At 44.5% G+C, this 12,437-nt stretch overlaps 1 protein-coding gene across 2 annotated transcripts in view; it reads right to left on the reverse strand.

Moving 5' to 3' along the window:
- Positions 1-12,437, reverse strand: part of fancd2 (FA complementation group D2) — a 29,013-nt gene that overhangs the window by 11,297 nt on the left and 5,279 nt on the right. For both annotated transcript variants that reach the window (XM_014132846.3, XM_014132847.3), the window contains exons 16-30: positions 4,446-4,580; positions 4,157-4,288; positions 3,880-3,987; positions 3,557-3,666; positions 3,328-3,382; positions 3,069-3,188; positions 2,804-2,877; positions 2,431-2,580; positions 2,161-2,261; positions 1,509-1,624; positions 1,156-1,264; positions 898-999; positions 672-766; positions 398-556; positions 10-126 (exon numbers count right to left, since the gene is read on the reverse strand). In XM_014132846.3, the coding sequence (XP_013988321.3) occupies positions 10-126; positions 398-556; positions 672-766; positions 898-999; positions 1,156-1,264; positions 1,509-1,624; positions 2,161-2,261; positions 2,431-2,580; positions 2,804-2,877; positions 3,069-3,188; positions 3,328-3,382; positions 3,557-3,666; positions 3,880-3,987; positions 4,157-4,288; positions 4,446-4,580 (1,683 nt within the window). The remainder of the gene's footprint in view (positions 1-9; positions 127-397; positions 557-671; positions 767-897; positions 1,000-1,155; positions 1,265-1,508; positions 1,625-2,160; positions 2,262-2,430; positions 2,581-2,803; positions 2,878-3,068; positions 3,189-3,327; positions 3,383-3,556; positions 3,667-3,879; positions 3,988-4,156; positions 4,289-4,445; positions 4,581-12,437) is intronic.

Consider the following 12,437-nt stretch of genomic DNA (forward strand, 5'->3'; position numbering starts at 1 on the left):
GTGTCCTACCTTGAAGAAGGGGACTCTCTTGGCAGGGGCAGCAGTCAGACTGAACTCCAGTTTGCGCCACATATCCTCCAGCAGGAAGACTAACTCTGCTGGGCCCAGCTGCACCTCCTCACGCACCTGCACAGGACCACAGCATCTCTTTACAGCACATGGAAACATTGGAGGGATTCTAACTAGTGTCCCTGGCTTTATTTGAATGTGTATGAGACACATATAGGGTAAACGGTTGGGGCCAATTTGGCGTTAACGGAGTCAAGTCAGAGAAAATTGCCTAACACCTTTATTATCATTGTTCAATTCAGTAATTTCATTTCAATTCAACTCATTAAATTGACAGAGTTTAAATGGAATTAGATGTGTCCAGGCTCTGGACTGGGTGGTGTCCTACCTTGCTGTGAAGCTCACTGTCCAGCAGAGAGCGGGAGAGCAGGCCACACTGCAGCACACTGAGCACCTCCATGTCCAGCTCTCTGAAGAAGGGCCGGTAGGAAACCAGACTGACCCCAGGCCTGGTGGCCTCCTGAACCTTCTCCTTCTCTGCATGGTCCTGCAGGGGTAGAAGGAACACCAAAAAAATCTCATTTAATTCCCTGGTAAAGAGAGTACATTAAGAGTCACATAATGTGACGTAGGTGAGAGGTCAGAGGTCTCTGTGTGTCCACCTGCTGGGTCTCCTCTGCCTCCGTGCCCTCCTCCAGCTGAGAGCTGTCTGCTGACGAGTTCTTAGCAGGGGCTTTCCTCTTCTTACCAGTACCCTCTGCAAGACAACCACCACAATAAGTGTTGAATCTCATCTCAGGAAAAAGTTGTAAATGTTTTTTCTTTTTAAATTGATATTTTCCCTGGTCAGTATACAGAGTAAGGTATGTCCCTTTTAGATTTGCTTACCTTTCTTTCCCTTCTTTGGAGCAGCAGAGGAGCTAGACAATGGAACTCCCTCTGTACTCTCCCCATCAAAGTTGGCTAGAGGAGGAGCATAGCCAGGGGTTGCTGAAACACAAAAGCAGGAATGGTCAAATGAATGGAAACAAAAAAACAGGGATTGTCAAATTAACAGTCCATGGAATTTTCACATTTTCTAAAGCATGTAAGATTGAAACATTTTGATCAGAAACGTGTTGATAAAATGCATGTGCAGAATAGCACCTGCCAAAGTCCTCTCCAATAGAGTCTGGAGGTAGGTGATGTTCTGAAGACGAGTCACCACCTTCATCTTCATCTCAGGGTCTTTCTGACTGCAGAATGCATTCACAACCTGTACACACACACACACACACACACACACACACACACACACACACACACACACACACACACACACACACACACACACACACACACACACACACACACACACACACACACTCTCTAAAGGTCTGTGCACAAAAATAAACTCACATTGGCATATACAACACAAAGAAATCATATGGACTCCACAGCAAATATACGTGTCTTGCTATAGACCAGAATTCTCTTGTCTAAGACAGAGTTGTAGTAACCTCTCTAAACCAGTTGATGGTGTGGAAGAGCAGGCAACAGAGGAACTCTCTCTCAGGCTTGGACAGGCTCTCTGACTTCTCCACCACATCCATGTCAGTCAGGATCAGAGGGCAGCCTGCAGACAGACACCCACACAGACTCCCATCAGAACCGCAAGAACCAGAGCAGATCTCATACACTCCCAGCAGGCCGTGTTGAAACACAATGCGTCTGCTGCCGTGTAGCCATACATGATCTACAGTGCCTGAAGTGTTCTCATGTTCAAAAAGTACTTGTACATACAGAAAAAAAGAGGAGTAAGAGAAGCACTGCTAAGGCACACAATAGTAGATTTTGGTAAACAGAAGGTGCTCTTTGGTAAAAGGGGTAAATTGGTCATCAAAAAGAAAGGAGGACCAAGGCACTCTTCATATAATGAACTAAAATGCCTTTATTTATATGGCATGTTCAATGGAAACAAAGCTTTTAAAACTTTATTTCCATTGAACATGCCATACAAAAAAAATGCATTTTAATTAATTATATGAAGAGTGCCTTGGTCCTCTTTTCTTTTTGAGTACTTGGACATAGTTCAGTAGACTTTTCGGCCCAGTGAAAACCAGTTCATGCGTGTCCCTGCTCCAGCAGACAAAACCCAGGATTCCTCCTCACCCAGTAGGGCATCTATCTCCTCCAGGTCTCCCTGGTGCTGCTGCTCCTCACACAGCCTGAGCAGCCGGAAGAACGGAGACAGGCACAGAGGAGACACTCGCCTACAGTACCACACATAACAGAGAGAAATACACTATTAAGATGCTCCACTTCAAAACATTCAATAACACTATTGCTTTATCCATAATCACATCACGATTCAACTCAGTATGGACATTCTGCATTGTTTTACATTAGATAATCAAAACTGTAGCCAATGTAGTGTCTGACCTCTGGGTCTTGTTGTTCCCAGTCTTGCTCCACAGCTCCCCCTTGTGTTGGAGGTCATCAGACAGTAGTTGCAGCAGGTTGATGGCAATGCCTCCCTGACTCTCTTCATCATCCAGGTTGTACATCAAACAGGCGGGGAAGGGGAAGGACCTAGGACATACAAGGGGAGGAAGAGCCGAAGGTAGGTTAATACTGGGACCCGGTTACATGGTCAGGTAAACTGCCTACATAACACACTATTTACAAAATACACATTGATGCGTTTCTTGAAACGTAAAGACATAAGTAGAGTTCCGTAATGACTTGCTGCCAGCCGTATATAGTTGACCTATATTACCGCCACCCAGTCCCTGGGCAGTAGTGCACCACTCACCCAGTTATATCTGGTCCCAGATCCACCACAAAGTCTTCCTGGAAGTCCTCCAGCACACTCTTCCCTATCCAGGCCTGCGTGAACACACCAGATGCACAGTGGCAGGGTAAATAGCTACCCTTTTAAATATGGCAGTGTCCCAGTGTTGTCATAACATCTACAATAAAAAGGGTCCATTTGGTTTAGAAAAAAGGTGAAGTATCGTTGAAAGAGGACCATTAAAGAGCTATAAAGTGTGTCTTGAGTGTTTATGTGAGAGGCAGACCTGCACCAGAGGGTCCAGAGTGCAGGTGAGGACCAGGTTGGCTAGTTCATCATAGTAGAGAGCAGCAGCTTCCGGAGAGCTTTCACTGCACGACCGTACCAGCTCCAGCAGGGCCGTCACCTACACAGATAGGTCAGCACACACTTATGCATATAGAGTAGCACACACCATCCACTTACAGGCATTCTCCCAGCACCAGGAAAGTGCATCAGCCCTTCATTCAGACTGTACAGACAGTGGTCCTGCCTATACCACTCACCTGTCTGAATGTCTCCTTGGGCAACGTGCCACCTTGAGAATCCTCCACTTTGGGCCTAGAGAGAGATAAGAATAAGACTCAGAATTTACAAAATGGATACTGAGGCACAATAAGTCTCCCCACTGAGTGGAAAAATGAGAGGCACCGTTGGGGCTCTTTTTTCCACCAGGAGCTAACAGGATTAAGTCTGGTAAGTGCAGAGTGGATGTGAGAAGGCAGCAGTTCCTACCTGCAGGCCCCCATGCTGCCCACCACCATGACAGCACCGATGATGCCAATGCGCTTGTACTTGGGCACGGTGCTGGAGAGCTGCTTACGGACCACTATGTGCATGTCATCCTGAGAACAGAGACAGAGGAAGCAGATGTGGATATGTGGCATAAGGAATGACACAGGGAGAAAGATAGAGAAAATCATGTACAGATAAAAACATGGCACCACATTACCTACCATCTCTGTGGTGTGGTTGTTTCACAGTACTGTCGTCAGTGCTGCTCCCATAGAAATTAAATAGGCCTATTATATCCTTGATCGACCCACAGTGACCCTCACCTGGATGTGTGTGCCCTGCTGCTGCTGTCCGAAGGCCAGGCCACTGAGCAGGTGGAAGAGCCTGCGGATCTGCTGGGGAGTCAGGTTGTCCATGTAGTCCAGGATACCCTTCAGACACACACACACACACACAAACACACACACACACACACACACACACACCAGGGAGAGGTTAGTAACACCGACCCTGCTGAGAACAATTCTCAGTCAAATACAGAATAGATAGATGGCTTGTGATCAGTTGGAAACATGTCTTGGGGGACAGTTGAATCCTCACCTTGACAAAGATGGCGTAGAGGGCCATCTCAGAGGGTTTCTCTGTCACCAGCCCACACAGCAGCTCCAGAGCCACGTCCACCTCGCCACCCACTCCACTGCAAACGTGGGTCACCAGGGAGCCCACCACCTCCTAATAGAAAACACAGAAAGAACCACAAGATACTACTGAACACACACACACAGAGAACAAGAACTGAAAACGCTTGACAATGGAAATGAGCACAAGTGAAGCATATTTTAGCCAGCACACATGCATAAAGACATCATTTATACACACACGCACAGACCTGCTGGCAGTAGGAGTCAAAGGCAGTGAATGAGAGTCTGTACATGTGTCCACCGATGGGCACCACACAAGGGTCAGGGGAACGCAGCAGACTCTGAGCCAGGGCCAAGATGGAAGGAAAGTAACCTCGCATCACCTAAACACACACAGCATCAGCATCACGTTAACACCTCAGTCACACAGCATCAGCGTCACGTTAACACCTCAGTCACACAGCATCAGCACCACATTAACACCTCAGTCACACAGCTCATCTTTACCTCATACTATTTATTTTCTAAAATCGGCTTCCCTTTCCTCAGCCCCAGTTCCATCCCTCAGCGATATACCATAGGACGTTCACTCACTGCTCTAGAATGTAGTAAATATGGGTCAATTCAAGAGGGCGCTACTAAATGATTCTCTAAACGTAGTTGTTTTCTTTGCCCTGTGTCATTATGAATCATATACAATTATTAATGGATTGTTCTCTACAATATTAGAACTTTAAAAAACGCCCACATCAGTAGAAATCCACTTTTTCGAGCTGAAAGAGCTTACCCATGATGCCAGATATAACCCATGATTTTACACAACGATTTAAGTCAATAAATCATTGTCTAAAACAAAGTATGATATATTTGGGCATGAAGAGACAAATCCGAAATGCCCACTTTGTGCAAATCTGTGTAAATCATCAAATCAAATGTATTTATATAGCCCTTCTTACATCAGCTGATATCTCAAAGTTCTGTACAGAAACCCAGCCTAAAACCCCAAACAGCAAGCAATGCAGGTGTAGAAGCACGATGGCTAGGAAAAACTCCCTAGAAAAGCCACAACCTAGGAGGAAACCTAGAGAGGAACCAGGCTCTGAGGGGTGGCCAGTCCTCTTCTGGCTGTGCCGGGTGGAGATTATAACAGAACATGGCCAAGATGTTCAAATGTTCATAAATGACCAGCATGGTCAAATAATAATAATCATAGTAGTTGTCGAGGGTGCAACAAGTCAGCAACTCAAGAGTAAGTGTCAGTTGGCTTTTTCATAGCCGATCTTTGAGAGTATCTCTACCGCTCCTGCTGTCTCTAGAGAGTTGAAAACAGCAGGTCTGGGACAAGTACAACGTCCGTTGAACAGGTCAGGGTTCCAGCAGGTCTGGGACAGCAGGTCTGGGACAGGTAGCACGTCCGGTGAACAGGTCAGGGTTCCAGCAGGTCTGGGACACTAGGTCTGGGACAGGTAGCATGTCCGGTGAACAGGTCAGGGTTCCAGCAGGTCTGGGACGGGTGAACAGGTCAGGGTTCCAATAGGTCTGGGACAGGTGACCAGGTCAGGGTTCCAGCAGGTCTGGGACAGGTGAACAGGTCAGGGTTCCAGCAGGTCAGGGTTCCAGCAGGTCTGGGACAGGTAAACAGGTCAGGGTTCCGTAGCCGCAGGCAGAACAGTTGAAACTGGAGCAGCAGCATGCGGTGTCTTTTCCTTGATGACATAAATTATTTATTTTCAGCCTTATTTTGTTTCAGGCCTAGGTTTTATTTGAATGTTACCATCCACCAGCATGGCATTGTTTATACATCAGAAACAACTGCAATGTTATTCCTCTTTGTGACTGAGATGAGCCAAACAGCCTTGTGTCCACCTGAGCCATGGAGCAAATAAAAATAGGACAATTATCATAATCCATTGGATAATTAGTCAATTTCAACTTTTCTTTAGCTAGTCTATATCAAAATAATACAGTGCCTTCGGAAAGTATTCAGACCCCTCAACTTTTTCCAAAAATGTTTACGTTACATTTTTTTTTTTTTATTTCCCCTCCTCAATCTACACACAATGACAAAGCAAAACCAGGTTTTTAGAAATGTTTTCAAATTTATAAATATATGATTGAAAAATCACATTTACATAAGCATTGCAACCCTTTACTCAGCACTTTGCTGAAGCACCTTTTGCAGAGATTATAGCCTCGATTCTTCCTGGGTATGACGCTACAAGCTTGGCACACCTGTATTTGGAGAGTTTCTCCCATTCTTCTCTGCAGATCCTCTCAAGCTCTGTCTGGTTGTATGGGGAGCGTCACTGCACAGCTATTTTCTGGTCTTTCCAGAGATGTTCAAGTCCGGGCTCTGGCTGGGCCACTCAAGGACATTCAGAGACTTGTCCCGAAGCCACTTGTTGTCTTGGCTGTTTGCTTAGGGTCGTTGTCCTGTTAGAAGGTGAACCTTCGTCTCAGTCCGAGCGCTCTGGAGCAGGTTTCCATCAAGGATCTCTCTGTACGTTTCTCCGTTCATCTTTCCCCTCGATCCTGACTAGTCTCCCAGTCCCTACCTCTGAAAAACATCCCTACAGCATGATGCTGCGACCACCATGCTTCACCGTCGGGATCGTGCCAGGTTTCCTCCAGACATAACGCTTGTGATTCAGGACAAAGAGTTCAATCTTGGTTTCTTCAAACCAGAGAATCTTGTTTCTCATGGTCTGAGAGTCTTTAGGTGCCTTTTGGCAAACTCCAAGCGGGCTGCCATGTCCCTTTTACTGAGGAGTGGCGTCGTCTGACCACTCTAACGTAACGGCCTGACTGACAACCATCCCTGCAGCACTCCACCAGTGTTGCAGAGTGGTCTGTCAGAATGACCATCAGGTTCTTGGTCACCTCCCTGACCAAGGCCCTTCTCCACTACTCAGTTTGGCCGGGCGGCCGACTCTAGGAAGAGTCTTGGTGGTTCCAAACTTCTTTCATTTAAGAATGATGGAAGCCACTGTGTTCTTGGGGTCCTTCAATGCTGCAGACATTTTTGGTACCCTTCCCCAGCTCTGTGCCTCGACACAATCCTGTCTCGGCGCTCAACGGACAATTCCTTCGACCTCATGGCTTTGTTAATGCACTGTCAACTGTGGAACCTTGTATAGACAGGTGTGTACCTTTCCAAATCATATCAAATCAATTGAATTTACCACAGGTGGACTCCAATCAAGTTGTTGAACCATCAAGGATGATCAATGGAAACTGAATGCACCTGAGCTCAATTTCTAGTCTCAAACCAAAGGGTCGGAATACTTATGTAAATAAGATAGGTTTTTTATTTTTAATAAATGTGCAAACATTTCTAAAAACCTGTTTTCACTTTGTCATTATGGGGTATAGTGTGTAAATTGATGAAGAAAAAATTTATTTAATCAAAGTTTTGAAAAAGACTGAAACATAACAAAATGTGGAAAAAGTCAAGGGGTCTGAATACTTCCTGAATACACTGTATCTCTGACCATTTTATAAATGGTATAATTGCATCACATGATAGCATTTTGCAAACCAGCTCCCCCCAAGACAGATGGTTTTGACCACTAAAGTTTTGCTTAACTACACGCTCCACTGCTTTGATTGGTGTAACGTCAGCTAGAAACCACAAGTGTCTATCCAGATAATGAAAAAGCATCCGCAAAATAAAATCAAGGAACTTAGTTAGATGCAATTTGCAGGGTGCATGACCATGAGCAAAGTCATTCTAGCCTATAAGTAAATTTTCCCTTTGAGAACCATAAGCACAGGCTAACTTGGCTTTGCTGTACCACAGCTGAAGCCTGCCAGCAGCCTAACGTTACCTACTAAAGGTTGCATCGTGTCCATTACAATGTAGAAAAACGCATACCAGCCATCTTTCAAAAGTTATCCATATTAACAGAACTTCATCATCTTATTCTTTCTAACTATTTCTATGGCAGATTCACGGCCGCAATTTATGAAAGATGCCAAAACTTTGGCGATAACAATAGATGGTGAAGTCAAAGATAGGCCAGTGGTTTCCATCAATAGAGATAATGGGGTGTGCAATTATAGTTTAGTACAACATCAACGTTAACAGACAAAGAAGTGCTAAGCTATTTTGCTAGCAGCCACAAGTAAATTAGCTCATAATGAAAAAGCAAGATATTTGTGCAAAAAACAATGCATGGCCATGATATTTCTGTGTATCATAGACAGAATGTAGCCAGCGACATTTCCTAATTTTTGTTTGAAGTTAATCTTGCATTTGAACTTTCTACCGGACAAAAACTACACCAGAGAGAAGTAGCCTACACATAGAGCGCTGTCTGGTGATCCAATGAAGAGAGCAAATAAACTGCATGACCAAAAGTATGTGGACAACTGCACGTCGAACATCATTCCAAAATCATGGTAATTAATATGGAGTTGGTACCCCCTTTGCTGCTACAACAGCCTCCACTCTTCTGGGAAGGCTTTCCACTAGATGTTGGAACATTGCTGTGGGGATATGCTTCCATTCAGCCACAAGAGCATTAGTGAGCTCGGGCACTAATATTGGGCGATAAGCCTGGCTCGCAGTCGGCGTTCCAATTCATCCCAAAGGTGTTCGATTGGGTTGAAGTCAGGGCTCTGTGCAGGCCAGTCAAGTTCTTCCACACTGATCGACAAACCATTTCTGTATGGACCTTGCTTTGTGCATGGGGGAATTCTCATGCTGAAACAGGAAAGGGCCTTCCTGTTGCCACAAAGTTGGAAGCACAGAATCGTCTAGAATGTCATTGTATGCTATAGCGTGAAGATTTCCCTTCACTGGAACAAAGAGGCCTAGCCCGACCCATGAAAAACAGCCCCAGACCATTATTTAGTCTCCACCAAACTTTACAGTAGGCACTATGCATTAGGGCAGGTAGCGTTCTACTGGCATCCGCCAAACCAAGATAAGTCCATCAGAATGCAAGATGGTGAAGTTTGAGTCACCATTCCAGAGATTGCGTTTCCACTGCTACACAGTCCAATGGCGGCGAGCTTTACACCACTCCAGCCGATGCTTGGCATTGCTCATGGTGATATTAGGCTTGTGTGCGGCTGCTCGGACATGGAAAATTATTTCATGAAGCTCCCGACGAACAGTGCTTCCAGAGGCAGTTTGGAACTCTGTAGTGAGTGTTACAACTGAGAACAGAAGACTTCTACACGCAATGAGCTTCAGCACTCGGCGGTCCCGTTCTGTGAGCTCGTGTGGCCTACAACTTCGCAGCTGAGCCGTTGTCACTCCTAGACATTTCCAATTCACAATAACAGCACTTACAGTTGACCAGGGCAGCTCTAACAGGGCAGAAATTTGACAAACTGACTTGTTGGAAAGGTGGCATCCTATGACAGTGCAACGTTGAAAGTCACTAAGCGCTTCAGTAAGGCCATTCTACTGCCAATGTTTATCTATGTAGATTACATGGCTGTGTGCTCAATTTTATAAACCTGTCAGTGACGGGTATGGCTGAAATAGCCAAATCCACTAATTTGAAGGGGTGTCCACATACACTACCGTTCGGGGGTCACTTAGAAATGTCCTTGTCCATGTGCCTAGTACATTAGTGTCTAGTTTGAGAAACAGACGCCTCACAAGTCCTCAACTGGCAGCTTCATTAAATAGTACCCGCAAAACGCCAGTCTCAACGTCAACAGCGAAGAGGTGACTCCGGGATGCTGGCCTTCTAGGCAGAGTTCCTCTGTCCAGTATCTGTGTTCTTTTGCTCATCTTAATCATTTATTTTTATTGGCCAGTCTGAGATATGGCTTTTTCTTTGCAACTCTGCCTAGAAGGCAAGCATCCTGGAGCCGCCTCTTCACTGTTGACGTTGAGACTGGTGTTTTGCGAGTACTATTTAATGAAGCTGCCAGTTGAGGACTTGTGAGGCGTCTGTTTCTCAAACTGGACACTAATGTACTTGTCCTCTTGCTCAGTTGTGCACCGGGGCCTCCCACTCCTCTTTCTATTCTGGTTAGAGCCAGTTTGCGCTGTTCTGTGAAGGGAGTAGTACACAGCATGGAATAGCCTTCATTGATCAGAACAAGAATAGACTGACGAGTTTCAGAAGAAAGTCTTTGTGTCTGGCCATTTTGAGCTTGTAATTGAACCCACAAACACTGACGCTCCAGATACTCAACTAGTCTAAAGAAGGCCAGTTGTATTGCTTCTTTAATCAGAACAACAGTTTTCAGCTGTGCTAACATAATTGCAAAAGGGTTTTCCAATTATCAATTAGCCTTTTAAATGATAAACTTGGATTAGCTAACACAACGAGCCATTGGAACAAAGGAGTGATGGTTGCTGATAATGGGCCTCTGTAGATATTCCATTTCCAGCTACAATAGTAATTTACAACATTAACAATGTCTACACTGTATTTCTGAACAATTTGATGTTATTTTAATGGAGGACAACATTTTTTTTGCTTTTCTTTCAAAAACAAGGACATTTCTAAGTCACCCCAACTTACACTTAGGTTGGAGTCATTAAAACTTGTTTTTCAACCACTATACAAACTATAGTTTTGGCAAGTCGGTTAGGACATATACTTTGTGCATGACAAGTAATTTTTCCAACAATTGTTTACAGACAGATTATTTCACAATTCCAGTGGGTCAGAAGTTTACATACACTAAGTTGACTGTGCCTTTAAACAGCTTGGGAAATTCCTGAAAACAATGTCATGGCTTTAGAAGCTTCTGATAGGATAATTGACATCATTTGAGTCAATGAGTACCTGTGGATGTATTTCAAGGCCTACCTTCAAACTCAGTGCCTTTTTGCCTGACATCATGGGAAAATCAAAAGAAATCAGCAAAGACTTCAGAAAAAAAATTGTAGACCTCCACAAGTCTGGTTCATCCTTGGGAGCAATTTCCAAACGATACCACGTTCATCTGTGCAAACAATAGTACGGAAGTATAAACACCATGGGACCACCGCTCAGGAAGGAGATGCGTTCTGTCTCCTAGAGATAAACGTACTTTGGTGAAAATCAATCCCAGAACAACAGCAAAGGACCTTGTGAAGATGCTGGAGGAAACAGGCACAAAAGTATCTATATCCACAGTAAAACGAGTCCTATATTGACATAACCTGAAAAGCCGCTCAGCAAGGAAGAAGCCTCTGCTCCAAAACTGCCATAAAAAAGCCGGACTACGGTTTGCAACTGCACATGGGGACAAAGATTGTACTTTTTGGAGAAATGTCCTCTGGTCTGATGAAACAAAAACAGAACTGTATGGCCATAATGACCATCGTTATGTTTGCAGAAAAAAGGGGGAGGCTTGCAAGCCGAAGAACACCATCCCAACCGTGAAGCACAGGGGTGGCAGCATCATGTTATGGGGGTGCTTTGCTGCAGGAGGGACTGGTGCACTTCACAAAATAGATGGCATCATGAGGGATGAAAATTATGTGGATATATTGAAGCAACATCAAGACATCAGTCAGGAAGTTAAAGCTTGGTCACAAATGGGTCTTCCAAATGGACAATGACCCCAAGCATACTTCCAAAGTTGTGGCAAAATGGCTTAAGGACAACAAAGTCAAGGTATTGGAGTGGCCATCACAAAGCCCTGACCTCAATCCTATAGAACATTTATGGGCAGAACTGAAAAAGCGTGTGCGAGCAAGGAGGCCTACAAACCTGACTAAGTTCCATGAGCTCTGTCAGGAGGAATGGGCCAAAATTCACCCAACTTATTGTGGGAAGCTTGTGGAAGGCTACCCGAAACGTTTGACCCAAGTTAAACAATTTAAAGGCAATGCTACCAAATACTAATTGAGTGTATGTAAACTTCTGACCCACTGGGAATGTGATGAAGGAAATAAAAGCTGAAATAAATAATTCTCTACTATTATTCAGACATTTCACATTCTTAAAATAAAGTGGTGATCCTAACTGACCTAAGACAGGGAATTTTTACTAGGATTAAATGTCAGGAATTGTGAAAAACTGAATTTAAATGTATTTGGCTAAGGTGCATGTAAACTTCCGACTTCAACTGTAGATAGAGAATACAAAGCAAAAATTGGGCCTAATAGATATATCTATTATATCCATTAGGCCCAATTTTTGTTCTGTATTCCACAGATTTCATTTAGAACAAGTCCACGTTATCACACACGAACCTGCAGCCACTAGCTTGTCAGTTGATGTTCAAAGTTAGCGCCGTTCTGCCCTCGGACAGAGTTCTATTTAGCAGCTACAATAGGG

The sequence above is a fragment of the Salmo salar genome, chromosome 12 (assembly GCF_965601325.2).
Source record: "Salmo salar chromosome 12, fSalSal1, whole genome shotgun sequence".
In the NCBI taxonomy this organism is placed as follows: domain Eukaryota; kingdom Metazoa; phylum Chordata; class Actinopteri; order Salmoniformes; family Salmonidae; genus Salmo; species Salmo salar.